The sequence below is a fragment of the Lathamus discolor genome, chromosome 3 (assembly GCF_037157495.1).
Source record: "Lathamus discolor isolate bLatDis1 chromosome 3, bLatDis1.hap1, whole genome shotgun sequence".
NCBI classification, from domain to species: Eukaryota; Metazoa; Chordata; class Aves; order Psittaciformes; family Psittacidae; genus Lathamus; species Lathamus discolor.
Window position 1 is genome coordinate 115,050,900 of NC_088886.1, and position 18,799 is coordinate 115,069,698.

Sequence of the window (18,799 nt, forward strand, 5' to 3'; positions counted from 1 at the left end):
TGGGATATTAGAAAAATAAGAAATCCATTTGCTAAGAAAGCTAAGTTCCATTTAGCAGTAGGCTTCATTTTTTTTTTAAAAGTGTTTAGATATCAAAGTGCATAACAACATACAAAACAGTCTGAAATACTTTGGGGAACAGGATTTTTGGGGCACTTGAAATGTAGGACTAATGGGTCTGCTAAGACCCTGCTCATTTTCTCTGCAGTTGTGCAGTGTGAGTGGGTCTTCTGTTGTTTTAAACCTGAAAACTGGGAAAAAGTTTGAGTTATGAGTCCACCCAGGCTTTTTAAACTAAAGGCAAATCATCCATTGTCTTACTTTGCCATTAGTTAGTTAATTCAGGCATCTATTCATATAAACCTTTTTAAGGGAAACTCAGTTGTTTTGGTGTGTCTGTGCTGCAGTGAATTTGATTCATCTTCAATGAGATAAATCAGTCTCACTTGCAGTGAGGTCCTTATATCCATGATGTTGACTTTCTCCTCTGTGTCATCCTGGATGCAAACTGAAACCTGATGATGTGAAGTAATACTCTTCAAAGTTTGTTGTTCAGGTTTACTATTGAATAGTAGTGTTATGTTTAGTCTTAGGACTCCTGCATGTTGCCACAATCTCTTGGGCATACTGCACTTTTCGTGCACATCATTTGACATGTTTGTTTTTTGTCTAGAGTTGGGCAGAGAAGTTACCCAGTGGAATGAATTTGCAGACTTTAAAACAATAAATAATGCTATTTAAATGCTTTCTGATTGAATAGAACATTGATTTTGCAAGTCTTTTTCTTTAGAAAAGTCTTTTCATTATACACCACTTCGTTCTATGGGGACCTTGGTGAATTTCTTGCCTTAAGACACTGTCCTTCCTTTGTTTTGCTCTTACTTTTTTCTTGCTCCATCACAGCACATATTTGAGCAGGGTTAATCCTTACATCTTGTATAAACCTTCAGCAGTGGTTACTTTTCACTAATGGGTTATTTTGATTCGTGTATGTTCTGCTCTAATAAGATGCCTTTGCTTCATTATTTAATGCTGCTGAAATCTGAGGGAGGAAGATGATGTGGATTCGTGGCTTTCTCCTTCCCCTGTCACCACAGCAATAGTTTCTTGGTCTCGACCCCTCCCTTCATGGGAACAGAGAGGACGATGTAGCCCATGGTGAACAATCTGGCCACTCAAGTAAAAATGTTCATCTGTCAATAATTAATTGAAGCCAAATTTAATTGCAAATGAGGGGAAAAAATAGTACCATGAATTTAATAAAATTCAAGAAGCTTCAGTGTTCTTGCCCAAAACCCAAAGCAAGCCAAACAGAATACACCCCCCTTAACCTTAAAAGTCTAGAAGTCTTATGTGTCAGAGTTTCTTTCAAGTTTACTTCTTGATGTTAAATATGAAAGTGGTTTTGATTAAGTTTTTCACATCCTTTTCAGTATCCTTTTAGTTAATGTCAATGAAAACAGTGGTAAGTGTTTAAGGCTAGTTCTTAACCAGTTGTGTTGGCTGGGGATCTGGCCCCAAACTTGGATTCTGACATTTGATTGTATGTAAATAGTGTGGCCAGCTGGTTGAAAAAAAGATTCAGAGAGATAGGAAGGAATTGAGAGAGAACCCAAGTAATCTACAAGTTAAATAATGCGTTTATGTAACCTTATGAATATTTTAAATGTGAGAGATTTGCTATTAGCTTCAGCCCCATTTTAGTTTTGCTGGATAGCATCAGTGGTGTCAACAGGTTGAGAGGAGATTCTCAGAAATTCTACATGTCCTAATGGAGGTCTGAAAATCTGGATGGCATGAAGGAACGCAGGAAAGGGTGGGACATGAAATAGTGGGGCTGGAAACATAGCCCCCTTCTACTACAGCTGTGTCAAATAGCAGATGTACATGCAGAGAGGGTTTTTTTGGGGTATGGTATATATGAAGAAGGGGAAAGTGCATTTGATTTCTGGGCAGTATTCTTCTGGAAAATGTGACTAAGGTCTGTTGTAGTAGGAACAAAAATTTCAATTATAATATCCAAAATAATACACTATAAAATGAGGGGGAATATACTCTTAAACAAAAACCAGGATGGTTCTTGTTCAGTTTTTTTGTTTGTTTTTTTTTTAAACAAAAAAACCAAACAGGGTTGGTAGTATGAGTTCAGAACAAGCTATTAATTTCTACTGTATTTCAGCATACAAGGTAAGCCCTAAACCCAAAACTGTTGGGCTGGCAGCACCATGAATATTTATCACTGTGATTATATGTACGTATAGTAATTACAGCAAGAGGAAAAAATATTTTTCTTTACAATTAATATTTGTAAATGTTTATGAAAGTACTTAGAAATGGATAAGACAAACACATGGCCTAATTAAGATGAAAAGCATGACAACTCTTGTGATTTGTTCTGAAAACTAAAGAATGTTAAAATAGTAAGACTTAATTATTTCTGTAACATTTTAAATTATGCTTTATCTAGAAAACCTGTATGAGATATATCTGTAAGCATTTTTGACATTTGTACATTTCATGTCAAAAACTTAATTTATTACACTGTATACTGGCACATATTATTACTTATTAGTATTTATTTTTCAGACATTCAGAGTAATCTATTGTTTAAAGGCAAACCAAAAAGCATTTTGCATCTGATTACAAATTGTGTATTCTTGGACTAGTGATAAAAATTCAACTTATTAATATAAAATTGTGTGTAATAATAAACAAAAATAACTGGTCTTTATATAACATTCCAGGCATTAATAATGCTATTTTATACACAATTTCATTTGAAAAATATGTTCAAGCCAAATCTGAACTGCTGGGTTGAAATCAAGGAAACTGTACAATGGAGGAACCAAAGTTGTCAGGTTTGATCTTCAGGAGCTTGTAGACATTATCGTCTTTGAAACTCGTGCAGGCGGTTCCCCTAATGGTTCTTGTTATTTACTGTAAAATTTTGGTTGGCTTCTGAAGAACTGGAGGAAACATAGCCATCAGCAGTCGTGTGACTGTGTGTTGTGTTTCACAGTTATCGAGGATGATTTGTTTGGTCATGGTGTCTGTGTGGTGTCCTGTGGCACCCTGGCTTCGCTCTGCTGAGTGCATGACAACAGTGGCCAGAATAAAAACATATTTGGGGTAAAAACCTGAGGGTTTTGAGACTCTCTGCTATAAATGAATGTATTTATAGATACAGTATAATGTGGATCTCTGCAAGAGTGAAGCAGTCATTGCCTGGTGAAAATATGATGGGATTTGATGCTTCCGGGTGTTCAAGGTTTTAGTTCTAGATTGATACAGACCCTTCTTCCAGCATCACGCTCTCCTCCTGAAGGGTGGATGAATGTTAATTCAGTCAGTGCCATCTGATGAACAGTCTTTTTTTTTTTTTTTTAGTACCTGTTTCCCCTAAAAGGCTCGTGTTTGTAGCAATATCCAAATCTAACTCTGCTTTATTGTAATACTGCACCTTGCAGACAAAGAGTGCTTGTACCTCTTCTCTGGACAGCCAGATATTCGATCATGAACTCATTTTACTGTGAATGTAGTTGTTTTAGAGCAGAGATTTATAGCCTTGGATATAATTTGCAGTGCAAGAGAGTCCCTGTTGCTCTACAGGATTGTACCCTAAAGTAATCCTCTCTTTCCGGAGAGAGATGGGTTACCTGATCTGTAATACAAATTGTTGCCATGTCTTTCAGTCTTGTGTGCTGGCAGATCTTCTGCCAGGCAGAGCAAATAGCCCAGTACAAATCAGGTACTGTTTTAAACTCGTCTGGTGAATTGTAGAGTTCAGCCTCTATATCCATAGATACACAAATATGACCTATGTGGTCACCCAAGGGGAAGGCAAAATGTGTTTTTAGTTAAGTTGCATGAGAATGTAGTTGAAAGATTTAGGGCAATGCTGTAAAAGAGTAAATCATGGTTACGTGACACAGAGAAGATTGATAAAGCAAAATAAAACTACTTTAGCGCCTTCACTTTTATAATTTGGTTGATATAAGTGGAAAGCTGTACTAGCCATTTTGTCTGCTGGTAATTTTAAAAAAAAAAAAAAAAGTAAAGGCTTCTGTATTTTACTGATTTTCAGTCCTTTGGTGTAAAATAATAGACAAGACAGTAGCGAAGGTCAGAACATTCTCCAGACACATTGCGGCTCTGAACCTGCAAGTACTCTCTGCTTCCTTCCCGTGAATATTTGTGTTTAATAGTAGTTCCTCAGAAATCAGCACTATTAAGTCATTCAGATGAAACACAATGTAAGACCAGAGCTTATGTGAATGGTGGTCCTGAAATTTGACCAGCCTCCACGGCAGTGGAGCTACTGCATGCATGATGGTCTTGCTCTATGGAAGGACCGTAGCACAGTAAAATGCTTGGGGATATTTTGGAAAGGAGAGCTAGGGTAGTTCCTTACAAATGTGACCTTCAGCGCAGGTTTTGTGAGGATTTGCCCAATCTATTGGACTGTATATGTTGTAGTGTTGATAGTTTTAGATAAGAATACCATAACAGCCATTGAAATGTGTGTGTGTGTTGGGGGGGGGGGGGGTATGTTGTGAGATGATAGGTTAATGATGTAGCTGTTAATTTGAATTTAGCAGTCATTTTAAATATAGGTTTCTCTTACAGAGACAAAAGTTGCAATTTAAAGCTCTTTGGTGGTCTAAAAACAGCTTAATTCTCTAGTAGCATGGTAATAAGTACTAATCCAGCTTATACAGTGATTGTAGTATGTCATGTTTGTGAAAGATTGCCTAACTCTGCTTTCTCTGGGTTTTATGTTAATTTTTTTAAATTAAACATAAAACCTTATAACATCTTTATGCTGAGATAAACTGTTCAATTTAACTTGTGCTCAAGCAGCAGCTGTCAGGAATTATCATGTTTCAAGCATTCTTGCCGTCACCTTGTGTCTCTACCTCCTGGATACACTCCGTGGGATGATAAAGCTCACCTTGTTAGGATTTATTACTTAAATAATAACCCGAGGTAAAATGAAAGTTGATGTCACACAGAATGACAACTGACATATATTTATGTTGCACATTACATTATAATGAACTTCTCTTTCTTCCCCTTGTAATAGGTGTTAAATGGAAATACACTCCAGCATATACTCCAGTGCCCTGCGTGAGTCCATTAGCCATGTATGTGGCTGCTCTCTGGGCATGTTCATGAGGACTCGTGCTGTCAGGTGTTATTTAGGCTTATGATGCTGGAGAAATTGGTTATCGCTGGTAGTTAGCAGCCTTTATGCCAGTAAAGAAACAAGTATAAGAGCATCTCATATTCGTTTGGTTTAATTCTGTGTACTCTATTTATTGGGTTAAATTCTGAAATGCTGTGAAGTAATGCAGGCTAGTCGGGAAGGGTATTTTCTAATAATATCATCACTTAAATGGATTTATTTTTCTTTTTTTCTTGCTGTAAGAAATGTAAGCAGTGTCATTTCAGGCTCTAAATCAGAATTTCTTAATCGCAACAGTTTTCTCTTGACACTGGTTTACTGATGAGCTGGGCAGTGATAAGTGGTGTGCTTGTTAATCAAGTCTTCATTTGGGTCTACTTCTTAAAAGCTTTTCAAGTTTTTGGCCTTTCTTGCCTTACTAAAAGCTCACCTTCAGCGCTCTTGAATTACACCAGTTTGTGTACACCAGTACTGCAAACACTTTTCCTTACCTGTGGATATAACCTTTTTTTTTTTTCATATTCCTCTCCTAATTATTCTGTTGGCCATCTGAGTGAGTTGAGATATTTTAGACCTACACAGTTTGCCTAAGCTTATTTCTTGGATCTCATCGCTTGTGCTCCCTGTTGCCCTTTTCTCTCCAGTTGTGATTTAACCTTGGCACCCCCACTATCTTCTCTTTCCACTCCTCCTTTTGTGCTTTGTTCTGCACTTCTTCCTGTGATTTCAATCCCAATTGCCATCTCTTTTTTTTTTTTTTTCTCTCTCTCTTCCTTCAGATGCAGCCAAGTTCATAGATGCTGTCCTGCATCTCTTCAGTTTTCTTCCTAACTCATTGCAGAAAGTGATTTCCTGAAAAACCGGGGAAGGATAAAATATAATACAGTCCAGAAATAGACAAAATTTTGCCAAGCAACCAATTAATCTAATTTTTGTAATATTTGGGGTCTGTTTTCTCCTGTTTGTATTCTTTTGTGTACCTCTAGCACTAAACTCACAGCCATCTCTGAGCAAGTGTGTTGCATTGCCTGTAGGAAGCTTTCTTGCCTCTGCTTTGAATCTGGCACCCAGGTCATTGCGAGGTTCAGAGGTTATTAGTTTTCATCACAGATTAGTGATGACTTAAGTAAAACTATTTTTTCCTCTTAGCATGTCTTGCAATAAACCCAAGCTCATATCCTAATTGGCATTCTGTTTGACAGTCCCTTAAAATGGTCAAATATTTGATGAACATTCATCATATATAACATTCATCTCTTACTTTCAGAACCCTTTCAGATCAGCATTGACTCAGGTTGATGAAGATGGATACAGGATCTGTTCTCTAGAAAGTATTTGTTCTGTAGATAAAGATTATCCAACAACGGAACGGTGTATGTTACTGTAGATGATGATGTGATATATGTGGATATTTGGGGAAGTTCATGAGCTTTAAGGTTGACAGCCAGAATCATGAGTTTATAAGATTTTTGATGTAAGTTCCGCAGTAATCTTTAACACAAAATTCATGTAAAAACAGGAAGAATGGGAAAAAATAGAATGAAGGATAGGAATAAAAAGAAACATGCTATGTTATAAAGTAGTTTATTAAAGCTGTAATATCCATTTTCTATATTTTGTTTTCCTTTTTTTCCCCCGTTCTCTCAGTTTTGATGAGAAATGTCTAACACAAATGTCTGGCTCTGCAGTTCTCTGTAGGTTCAGTATTCAGTTTGCTTGAAAACAGTGCTAGCAGGGGACAGGAGATGCTCACATACTTTGGTTGAAATGCAGGGAAATCTGCCACTGGTTACAGTAGGGTCACAATTTCATATTACACATTTAAATACATTCATTTTCCGGTAGCCTGGGAAGTTATACAAGGCTAAGATAGCAGCTTGTTAGTGTTGTTTGTGCCTGCTTTATATAATTGAAGGATGCATGCAGTATTATGGACTGTGGAATAGCTGGAGTGCTGCGGCAATTCTGAAAGGGTGCAAGGGTAGAAACAACATTTCATTATAGAGGATACCTAATAAAAATGTGAAACTAAAACAGAAAAAGGGTGGGGGGGAAAAAACAGAAAAACAGACCATTCTAGATAAGTGCAGTGCATAAATCAAAAGGGTTTATGTCATAACAGGAACATGTACCATTCCTGCTCATATATTGAATTTCAGTAGTCAGTTGCATAAAGAAGTAAAGTGTAATGAAACTGGCAAGCAAAGTATTCCCTAGTCAGCCTTATCTTTGTTCCATTTGTCCTTCAGATACAGCTTTTCTTGCCTTTTTCAATAAAATCCATCCAGCCTTTTTTTTTTTATTTTGCATCTCTCTGTAACCGAGCTGGGAAGACCAATGAGATTTGGTGCTTTTCTAGTTGGGTTCTTAGCAGCTGCTTTTTAAGAGATCAAAACTTCGAATGCTGCTACATGGTATTAAGGCTTAGCTATTGATGTGTCCCTATAGGGGTTATGTTTTTCTTGGGGAGGAGGGAGAAGGGGAAGAGGTGACCCCTGTGAGCATGCTCACAGACAGTAAACACTGGTCTCCTTGTTTTCCAGGATCCTCTTTGCAAGCTCGGTGCTTAACCTGGCTGAACTCACTGCCCTTCGCCCTGACCTTGGCAAATTGAAAAAGGTCCTCTACTTCCATGAGAACCAATTGGTATATCCTGTCCAGAAATGCCAGGAAAGGGATTTTCAGTATGGATACAACCAGATTCTTTCCTGGTAGGTATTTCTCACATTGCTCCATGTTAGTTAAGATATCCTACTGTCTATAGCCTTGCAGCATTGTAAGCCTGAGGAGTCCTTCTCCACATAGATGATAGCTCTATAGCAAACTGAGGTACTTAGAGAGTCCTGAAGAGAGGTTGATAAAAGCACTGTGGCAGAAAGAATCCACTCCATAAACTCATCTCTATTGTGTAATGCCTACTGATGCTCTGTTGGGCTACTATGGTGTACCCATTAGCGATGGGGATTTTGAACTATGTCTTGGCCATAAGTGAGATGCTTTATTTCATGGATGCTTCGCAAAGCTGCAGCTAATCAGCTCTTGCTTGGCCATAGCTTTTACTGCATCCAACTGAAATTATCTAGAGGGTTTTAGGGAAATAAACAGAAATTAAAATGTACTGCAGCACTTTTCTTGTGAAGAGAGGGCAGTAAACTTACCAGATAAATCCTTCTATTTCTTTCATGTAGCATTCAGAAATTGTGCAGTGCTAAAATACCCACATTTTAAAGGCTGTGGCCCTTTATTGTTGCTAAAACCAAATGTATTTCTTGAATATGAGTTAATGAAAGAAGTTAATAACAGCAACACTGAAAAGCTTTGTGGTTAGACACTATACAGACTAAAGTGAAACAGCAACACTTTTTTCTTTTTTTTTTAACTGAAATTCATTTCCATGATCTTTCTCGCCTGTTAGTAGGGGAATTATTAGGAATAGGGATTGAGCATTTTAAGGCACAAATTAAGCTTTAGCATCTTTATAATATAAGCCAGTGATACTGAATTTTTTCAAATAATGATGTCTGTGCTCTGGCCATTCTGTAGCTGCTTCTGCCACTGCATTTGCAACATGTTTCACTTATTGAGCAATAAAGATAAGGAACTATAATAAAGTATTTTTTGAAAACTGCAGCAGCCATTTTCAGATGTTACAACAAAAAGATGTATTTTTTGGCACTGGGACAAGGAATAACCCCTATTTTTTTTGTGTATATGTATATGTTGCTTTGTTACGGCAGTTATTTTTCACACAGCTATTGTAAACTGACAAACATCCTCAAAATATGCATTTTTAAGATTATGAAAGTATCTTTTTTATTAGGAAAAAAAAGATGACTTCCATTCTGCCTTGTTCAGACTCCAATAGCTTCTCCATGTAATTATATATGTGTTCCTTTTCTGTTGCTGCAGAAACTCTAACAGCAGATAGAAGCTATCTTCTCTGTACTGTTAGTTGCTACCTACATCTGCAAAGAAATGCCATCTTCCCATCTTCCAAATCTGTTAGAAATAGGAAAACATATCTTTCCAGTTTTGCATTGAGGTTTTTGGAGATGATTAAAATAAAGAGCACTCTGAATCTTCAGGTTGGTGCTTTGGATTATTAAGAAAGAGATGATTTTTTTTTTTCTCTCCCTGCTGTTACTGGAGACTTACTGTAATAAAATCATACTTTTCAGTGCTGGCTGATTCCTTTTAGCTGCTCAGGCAGTGATGGGATCTTTCTAATTTGACAGTGATATGCAGAGCCTGCAGGAAAAAGTTAGGCAGGTTAGGCTACATGCACAGGAGAAGCAGACATGATACAATTAGAGACTTTGCTACATGTCAGAGAGCAGTAAAGAAACGCGCCATGCTCCTGCACTGTCTCATGTCATCTGTAAACCCGTGCAGCAAAGACGACTGGATCATTTGTACAAAAATGAGACCAGTGGGTTAAAAACCATAGGTGGGGGAGAGGGTGGAATTCATGCTGCCTGCTTGAAAAGGATTCTCTCTATTGTTGGTCTTTTTGCTTTTCCTGCTGACTGCTGCTGCTTCGGTGAGCAGTGCCAGTTTTCTCTTCATCAGACAGCAGAGAGATGCAGTGAGGATGAATGACAGCCTCTCACCTCAAATATACTTTTCACCAACCTAGTGACTTATGAACACATGTCCTCAATGTATCTTATGACCCATGGGTCTGTATCACAATATATAACATACTGAGAAAACCAACCGGCCATAAAGCATTTCTTACCTCAGTTAGTGTTGCGTGTTTGCCAGTGTAGCTAAGATTGTGTCAGCACTTCCAGAATAAACTTTCAGGTTTTCTGATTTAACGTGTAGATGAGGCCCTCAGTGACATGGTTTAGTGGTGGTCTTGGCAGTCCTGGGGTAATGGTTGGACTTGATGATCTTAAAGGTCTTTTCCAACCTAGCTGAGTCAATGATTCTATAGCTCCTTGGTTTCTCCAGGCTAAGCGGAGAAATAATGCCTATGTCATCATTTAACCTAATTTTAAAATTATTGATCCATGTGATTTTAAAACACAGCAGTAAAGAACAAAACATGACAATAATATGCCAATTTTTATCAAACTTTTTTTGATGCTTTGTGCTGTGTATTTTGTATATTATAAATTATTAATATAATACATATATATTTGGTGGATATAGTTCTAATCAGGATTATGTATGCATAGGTTAAAAAAACATTCCATATCTCTAGTAACCTGCTACCTGCCACACATGGTCAGTTGAAGGTAGGTTAACCAAAAGTAAGTTGTCCTTCAGTAGAAAGGAGTATTTATAAGGAATTTCCATTTTCTTCCAAGTTTACTGCTGAAGTTTTGTTAGAGTAGGCCTTACCTCTTTATATTGTAAGAGGTAACAACAGTAATACTGTTTTCACCATTTTATGAATGGAAAGTAATCCACAGATAGAATGGGATGTGCTTCTTTGGATTAGTAATAGCAATTTATTACTTAGTTAAAAAAAAGTTTAAAAATATTTCAAAGAGTGAACAGACAGAAATCAAGACATTTCTGATTAAGGTACATGTGTTTCTCCCAATTCACATGAAAAGGCTGATTTTAATTAGCATTCGACTTGCACCTTTTGTTTGTTTATGAGAATATGTGTCCTATTTCCACTGCATGCAAAATAATTCCGTTCCTTTTGTGCAGCAGTATGCTCATTAATCTTAACCACTTTTTACAGCTTGGTTGCTGATGTTGTGGTGTTCAACTCTGCTTTTAATATGGAATCGTTTCTTACATCCATTGGAAAATTTATGAAGCTGATTCCTGACCACAGACCTAAGGATTTGGAAGAAATAATCAGACCAAAGTGCCAAGTTCTTTATTTTCCAGTCAGGTTTCCTGATGTGAGCAGGTCAGTACATTTTCCACGTCATAAATTGCTTCCAGCCTGTCAAAACTCTCTATTTATGGTGACGTTCCAACTAATCAGCTAAAGCCTTGTTAATGAAAGAGTTTGATAACATGCAAAATCCCCTAATTGATAAATGTATTTCAGTAATTAGAGGCTATTCAGGCAGTGTCTGATCTGCTGAGCCTGTCCTGAGCAAGTCATACAAACTTGCATTGTTCAGGATGAGTGATTTCCCACTTGTTTTAGTGATTTCCCACTTGTTCTAGTCTTTAAGGATTTGCCTGCTCCCCAGCTCTGTATATGTTTGAAAAGGAAAGGTCAAGGAAGAGAAAGAAATGCTAGAAAATGATAAAAGTGATAAGCCAGTAGTTAAGAAGCTATATTTCCCTTGGTGTGTTGCAGTGGGATTTTATTCCCTCGTCCCCCCTCCTGCCTCCTCTTTTATTGTTTTCCAGGTAGGTGAAAAGCATCCCAGTAGCAGGGAGCAGACCTGCAGATCTTGGCATTAGTTGCAGCGGTAGCTGTTCTTCAGTCTTTCTCAGTTACTCTAAAGGACGTTTTTTATTACCCTTGTTTCAGAGCCTGTCTTGAAATTAGCAGTGGGTTATGTGGCTCAAAGGGAACATTCACTAGATCCTTTTCACTTTTGATTAAACCTAGCACAATTGTTTTTCCTCTTATAAGGGACTCTCCTCCCACCAAACAGGAACTTTGCTTCAATGGGACTGGCACTAAATAGAGTATGATTCTGCAGTTTGATTATACTCTTAAAGCCAACACGATGCTGGGTACGTTTTTTAAAATCTGAAATTAGGATGGAAAGCACCATAATGACTTTGCCAGAATACAGCTTTTGATCTGATAGTAAGTTCTGGCCGCACTTGATGTCTTTGTCACCCACCAGCTTGTACTTATAGTTCTGTCAGAGCATAGGCTGAATGTACATTTGTGGTAGTTTGGGGTAGGGAAATTTTTGGTACAGAAGCTGAGGTTATGCTCTCCATTAATGTTCATGCTGCAAGGTTTGCATTTCAGTGTCTTGGAAGACTTTATATTCTAAAGCACTGATGCAAATAATTTAGAGATCAATGTTTAAAGTTAAGTCTTTAAAACCTATGTTTTCAGCAAGTGCGTTAAAATCCTCCACTGTTCTTTAGGGACTTGGCTGCCTGGATGGAGTGGTGGACAGTACCCTGCCTGTGTATCTTTGAGGATCTACTATTGCTTCTTAGAGATCATATTTTTCAAGAACAAGGCAATGCTATGAATGCTCAGCATATTTGATATCGAGCCACTTTAAAAGGGTCTTGTGGCTTTGGCATACTTTTGGAAGTCATGTGGCCCAAGCCTCGTTTTGGAGATGAAGTTGTGATAACCCTGTCTCATATATTAAATCAGCTCTTTTGCACTTGTCAGCCCTGGCAGATGGGGTCAAATGAGACCTGACAAATTAGTCTGAAGTCATACACTCAGTGATCATTTGTCCAAAGCAGAAGGTGATAAAGTGGGTAAAATCATTAGACTGGTAACGTAAAGTAGACTACTGGTAAAGTAGACTTTACCAAACTGGTAAAGGAGGAAGATGTCACATTTTCTTAATGTCCTGGTCTGGTATTAAATCTCATCTCACAAAGCAGGACACCTTTCATGTTTTAATTGTGATTGTTGCACTTGTAATTATATCAAAAAGCTATTTTCAGCAGTGACGGACAAAATTAAGGTGTTCATAAACAACTGTGTGTCCATAAAACTTTTTCAGCAGACTAAGCAGAAACACAGATTAACTATCAGTTCTATTATTTCTAATAAATAATGAATTCAACAACTAATTCTTGTGTAAGATCTCGGTGTTTTTAGACAATTCCCAGTATCATCAGAGTTAAAAAAAAAGACAGAAGGAAGGACTGCTTCTGCATGACTCTGAAGTTTTTTGGGTTTTGACCTTCAGCTGCAACCAATATTTATTATTTCTTTTCAAGATCATGTTTTAAATAATGTTGAATGCACCTGATGTTGTGGCAACTGCATGCTGGTTTGTTTTTTTCTTTAACTCAGGCTGCATTAGTGTAGTGACTGAGTGGAGATTGAGGAGAAAAAAGGAGTGGAGACTGAGGAGAAAAAGGTTAAGAAAAATTGTGTCCAAGCTAAAATTTATAAAGCAAGCTCTTAGCCCAGAGTGTTTTTCAAGTTATTTTCAAATGGTAATTTGCTTTATCCAAACCAAACTCATACAGTGTAAGTAAGTGATTATTTGCATGACTGAATCATTTCAGTGCCTGCAGTCTTTTTAAAATGCATAATTTTGTTGAGATGTTAGGAAAATATTTTAAAATTCTGAAGGCAAAATAACCAGGGTGAAGTTATTTTTTTTTTCATTGACCTCTTTTATTTTGTGTGTGAATGTCTCAGGGTGTGTTTGTGTCTGAAACATAATCTGCATTTTGGATTTGGGAGAGAGGTGGTCAGATCATCCTCATGCATGTGATGGTGATCTTCTAAGATATTTTAAGATTAATATTGCAATTGTAGAGCAAAATATATCTGACCCTTGAGAAAGAGCATGTCACATGGGTTAATCTGGTAGCATATCTACCTCTTAATGTAATTACTGTAGGTGATGGGTACACAAACTAGCACAAGCAACAGAGTAAATGAAGGTATAAGGAACATTACCCTAGGAAATACTTGCAAATGCTATTAGAGGTAGTGTTAGGTGTGTGTATAATGTATCTTTAAATGTTTCAGATGGGCACCTAATCACTGCTTTTTTGCCTTTGAGAAGAAGTTATCAATGCTTTTTTATAAAGATTCTTCTTTTTAATAAATATTTGTTATAAGGGCACAATTTGTGCTCCCAGAGCAAACTACGACAATGAGAGGAGATGAAAGGATTTGATTTAGCAGAATAAGAAATTTACTGACTTAATGCTCCTGTTTTCTGGTTCTCACAATGACTAGCTTCCATATTGCTTCTTGTGGTGCCACAACTACTCCATATATAATCACTCTCTATCATTCCTGACTTGGAATTCTCCTCTTCATACATTCTGATGAAGTGTATTATGTAGAAATACATATTGGAGTGCTTCTAAGCCTGGAGTGAAAAACACGTTCAGAGTTTAGTCTGTCACTTCATAGTGCATAGGTATTTCAGGAGGTGTAGACCACTAGATTACCTTGTTTATGCTGCATATCAGTGTATGGGGTTTTATAACACAGGGAATTAAATACATTGTAATTCACACTTACACTGTCATTGGCTTAATTTCAGTATGATTTCTATTGTAATGTAAATAAAATCCTAAATGTTTTGGGCCTGTTTTGTTTTTCTATGCAATCAATAGAGTCTGTTTTGATACAACCTGTTTCCACTTTTGCACTGGAAAACAGTGATCCAGGAAGAAAACCGCCTTTCTAGTGATGCTCTCTTTAGTATTCACATCTCTATTTGCCATCAGAGCCTGCTGGAATACCTATGCAAGGTCTTTGGTGATATTTTATATGAATTCTCTTGGTTCATCTGCATCCATTGGTGTGTGTGGCAGTCAGCAGGGTGAGGTCAGGTTAGGTACTCCCTGGAATTCATTTAAATTAGAATTGTGATACAGATTTTGGTTATCATTTCTAATCCTCTGACTGTAGTATGTCTTTATTATTATCATTATGTGGTAGAAGAGGAAGATGATTTTATAAGCAGCAGTGGAGTAAAGTTCCTAAGAGCTCAAAATGCACATTCGACTAAGGTGAAATAATATAAAAGAAACATGAGAGGATGAGGATTACAGGAGGAAACAAAAATAGTTTAAGTGGAACTTGTTATCGAGCATCTTGTACTATCTGTTACACATTTTGATGCAGAATTAAAAATTTTGGACTGTTGTTTTTTTATTTGTTTTTATAACTTAGTGCAGTTAACAGGACATTTTCAACGATGTGATTTTATATTTTTTTAGTAGTAAGAGAGGCAGAATTTGCAATTTAGAGACTACTTTAGGGACAGTCAGGGGAGTTCCTCGATAAAACATAAGTTTTTAAAAGATGCTGATAGGATCTCTTGTACAGAAATGTGACTGTCACATGTGGGGAGCCTGTTTTGGGGAAAATAGAAAAAAATGCCTCAGTCGGACCAGGCTTGCAGACCTCTGTTTAGATAACAAAGGGAATCTAATTATGTTGTTATACAATAGCTTTGCTGTGTGGGAAATATACATATGTCAACATGCAAGGAGAGTCTTGAGTCCATGGAAGCTCAAAGATATAGATGGGCAATGGGGCCGTGTCTGTGTTGCACAGAGAGAAGTTCAGCAGTGGTACCCATGTGAGCTCTGAGCTCTAGTGAACTGTCTTGCATATAGGAAGCAGCACACCTTAGAAGAGCAGTTTTTTGCTAATTAACCTTCCAGTAAAATAGCATATATTAGCTTAGGTGGAGTACTATGCTAATGATAGTGCTTCTGGTACTGAGGCTAGCTACTGCCTTTGGTGGTGGCTTAGGCATCTCCATGGTGTGCCGTGCTCTCTCTGGTAGGTATAGCCTCCCTTCCACCACGGTTTATGGGTAGTTAGCATAATTAGGAAATGCCAATAGACTGCTTCTACCTTGGGGCTTGCTGCTGAAGAACTGGGTGATGGAAATTACTCCCCTAAATGTCTTTCCTCTCACCTGCTGAGAGCAGGTTTTGAGGGTTAATGTTGGCACGCTGAGTTACGCAACAAGCATGAGGGATGCTGTCAAGATCTAGGACACAGCACCTATTGGGAGGTGAGTGCAGTATGGGTTCAAAAGAGGCATAAAATGGAATTTTTCAGCTCTAGAGCCTTTAGTCGCAGGTCAGTTGCTGTCTGCATCTGCAGGGTAAGTGGTAAGTGCAGGTAGCTGCACCTACAGTAAGGGGGTGGTGGTTGAGTGAAGGGTGCCTCAAGCATCTATATTCAGTGGGGCTTTCTTACGTAATGCTTCCTCTGTATATGCATTGTGTGCCATTGGGGAGGTGGGTGATGATGCAGGAGTTCCCATTCTTGCTCTGGATCGTGAAGTTACCCCGGTCTGCTCTTCCGTGTAGAACATGCCAGTTTCATCCCCAAAATAATTATCCCCAGAATTCTCCATCAGAAGACTGAGAGTGCCCTTCTAGAAGAGGTCCTGGCTGAACAGTCTGCTGGGATGTATTCATTTTGAAAACTTTCTAAAAAGTAGTTTCATCTATTCAGGGATAAGAATAGTTTTACTGACTCTAATCTGTCATATAGGTATTCCACTAAATGCTATCATAATACCCATTTAGTCTCACAATAGCTCACAAGGATACTTAAGCAGAATTCTCTGTGCAACCTAGTTTTTTATTATGTTGGGTATTGCTCATGTTGCATACAACACATTCCCGTAAAACTTGCATTTTGTATTTACAGAGAAATTTCTCTGGAGAGTTAAGGTCTTGTAAAACATTCTTGTTCTACAGCGTGAACGAATTATTGTACTCTGGGGAATTAAAAGTGAAGTGTACTGAAGAAAAGAATTTTTTCATTAAAATGCAGTTTATATTGATAAAACAGATTACTAGCATTTGATGAAATGTGAAACTTGGATCTACACATATCGCTAAATCGCCAGTAGGTTTGTTTTGGCAAGAAGAATAGTATGTAATGTATATCAGGACCAATCATTACACAGTACCTGTTAGTTTTGTATTAGATTAAATTATCTTTCACTAAAGTACTTGAAAAAAAACCCTACTATATCTGTATCTTGAAGTAGCAGAATGTGGTAACCAAGAATATTAGAAAATAAAAGCTGTCGTGTTATCAGTTTTGGCACAGTCATTTATCAATCAGTATTTTAAACATTGACAAGTGGTAATTTAATAGGGAATGACCCTGTTGGCAGGAAGTTCTAATGACAGATGATGCAAACTCATTTATCACTATGGGGCTGTGCTGGCTTCTTACCTTTCTCAGTATCACAGCTCATATTTTCCAAGTCTGGGATGTGAGAAGCCACAAAGGGCAAAACCTGTGGCACCGAGCCTATAACCACTCCCATCTAATCTGATTAACCCCTTAGCTGCAAATTTCTCTGCAGTATATCTGCTAAGATCTAAAAGTTCTCGTATTGATTTAAATGCCATTTGATTTTTAAGTAGGTTTTGCCATAATGCTTGTAAGCATTTTCCCATAGTCAATTTTTTGGAAATGTTCAAGTTATGTCACTTTGAATAGGAAATTGAGACACGCTGGTACTTGGGTTTCAAAAACAAACTGCATTCTAATAATTAATAGCACATTTCATTAGCAGGCATTAAAAATATTGCATGCAGTGCCTTATACAATGGGCAGCTATTATTATTATTATCATCATCATTACTACTCCAGAAGGAAATTGATGCATTCAGAGGTTTAATTGATTTGTGCATATTCATGTGGGAAGTCAGCGGTAGAGTCACGACTGGACTGGATTATTATGTGCTTCCATGCATAATAATTTCTGTGTTGCTTGTAAGGAGAATAGACTACCTTGCTGTAATAAGTGTGGACGTTTGCAGTTGAGAGATGTCATGGGAGAGGAGGTGAAAATGACACCTTCATCAGCAAGTAGTATGGATGGCACTTTTAATTCTTATGGTCCATCAGTAAAACAGTAATTAAACTGTACTTACTTGGAATAAAAACAATAATATATTTTACTTAAATTTTTACAGTAGCAAAAGTTTTCATTGATTTGATGATTTTATGTTAACTTCTTTACAGCATAATGAATGCAAACCCTGCTTTCTCCACTTTCTCCCTGCTTTTGGGTTTTCTCCGCCTTCCTGCTGTTCTCTGTCAGTTCTTTCTGTTTTCTTTTCACAACAGAATCTTACTCCTTGAGGCTGGGACTAGGTTAAATATCATCCCCATACAGTATGATTCAGACATGAAATCCTTTCAGAGTTTGCATCAAATTGTTGTAATAAAGATGTAAGTTTAAATTTAATTGGTTAAAATTGTCATGGCAGACTTGTGTTTAGGGTAGAAAAAGGCTATTGATTAATGGTGGAATCCTACAAAGTGCTAAATACCCTCATTTTCACTGCAGTTATTGGGAGCTGAAGGTGCTTGGCACTCAGTGTGAGTACAGTATTAACAGGGGTTGAAAGAGGTGGCGTACAAAACTAAATGCTGAGTATTGAGTGATGTGGTTGCTTCCAGTTCGGTTGCAGTCCATGTGAAGGTACAGACTTAAAATCCTTCACGTGTGTGAAAGATGGTTTTTATAGACAAGGCTGTCCCTGTGGAATTCTGCATTTTAAAATACTGCCCTTCACTATTTGGACAATTCCGTATTTTTTATTATGAAATTCATGTATATTACATAGAAGCAGACGTGGATTTTTTTGTTGTTCTTTAAAGTGATTTCATGCTTACAGAATTGTTAACAGAGAGGGAAGTTGTGTTGGGCATACTATTTCTTAGTTGCTACATGAGGCAGTGACAGAAGCTTATTGCTTAAATATTCTGGGTAGTTGTTGTTGTAATATGGTGGGAAAGAAAGTAGGTGATGTGCTACAAATTGCAGAAAAGGTAAGTTGTAGGAAGGGATATCTGACTTTTTGGAGATTCTTCGCTGAGAATACAGAATGTTTTGAGAAATAATTTTCAGGGGAACAAAGGAATCTATGTTGCTGGTCGTGGGGCAATGGCAATACCTTTAGAAAAAGAATGCAGTACTAGTTTTGGGGAAAAAAACTCCAAAACAATGAAAA

General features: G+C 37.4%; 1 protein-coding gene across 18 annotated transcripts in view; it reads left to right on the forward strand.

Moving 5' to 3' along the window:
• The window catches only part of GTDC1 (glycosyltransferase like domain containing 1), a 338,529-nt gene that overhangs the window by 85,886 nt on the left and 233,844 nt on the right, over positions 1 to 18,799 (forward strand). For 17 of the 18 annotated variants that reach the window (XR_010610816.1, XR_010610817.1, XM_065671262.1 and 14 more), the window contains 2 exons: positions 7,729 to 7,896; positions 10,887 to 11,060. The exons of the other annotated variant lie outside the window; for it this stretch is intronic. Coding sequence is in view for 15 of the 17 variants with exons in the window: in XM_065671262.1 (XP_065527334.1) it covers positions 7,729 to 7,896; positions 10,887 to 11,060 (342 nt within the window). In the remaining 2 variants the exon portion in view is untranslated. The remainder of the gene's footprint in view (positions 1 to 7,728; positions 7,897 to 10,886; positions 11,061 to 18,799) is intronic. 18 annotated transcript variants of the gene reach the window in all.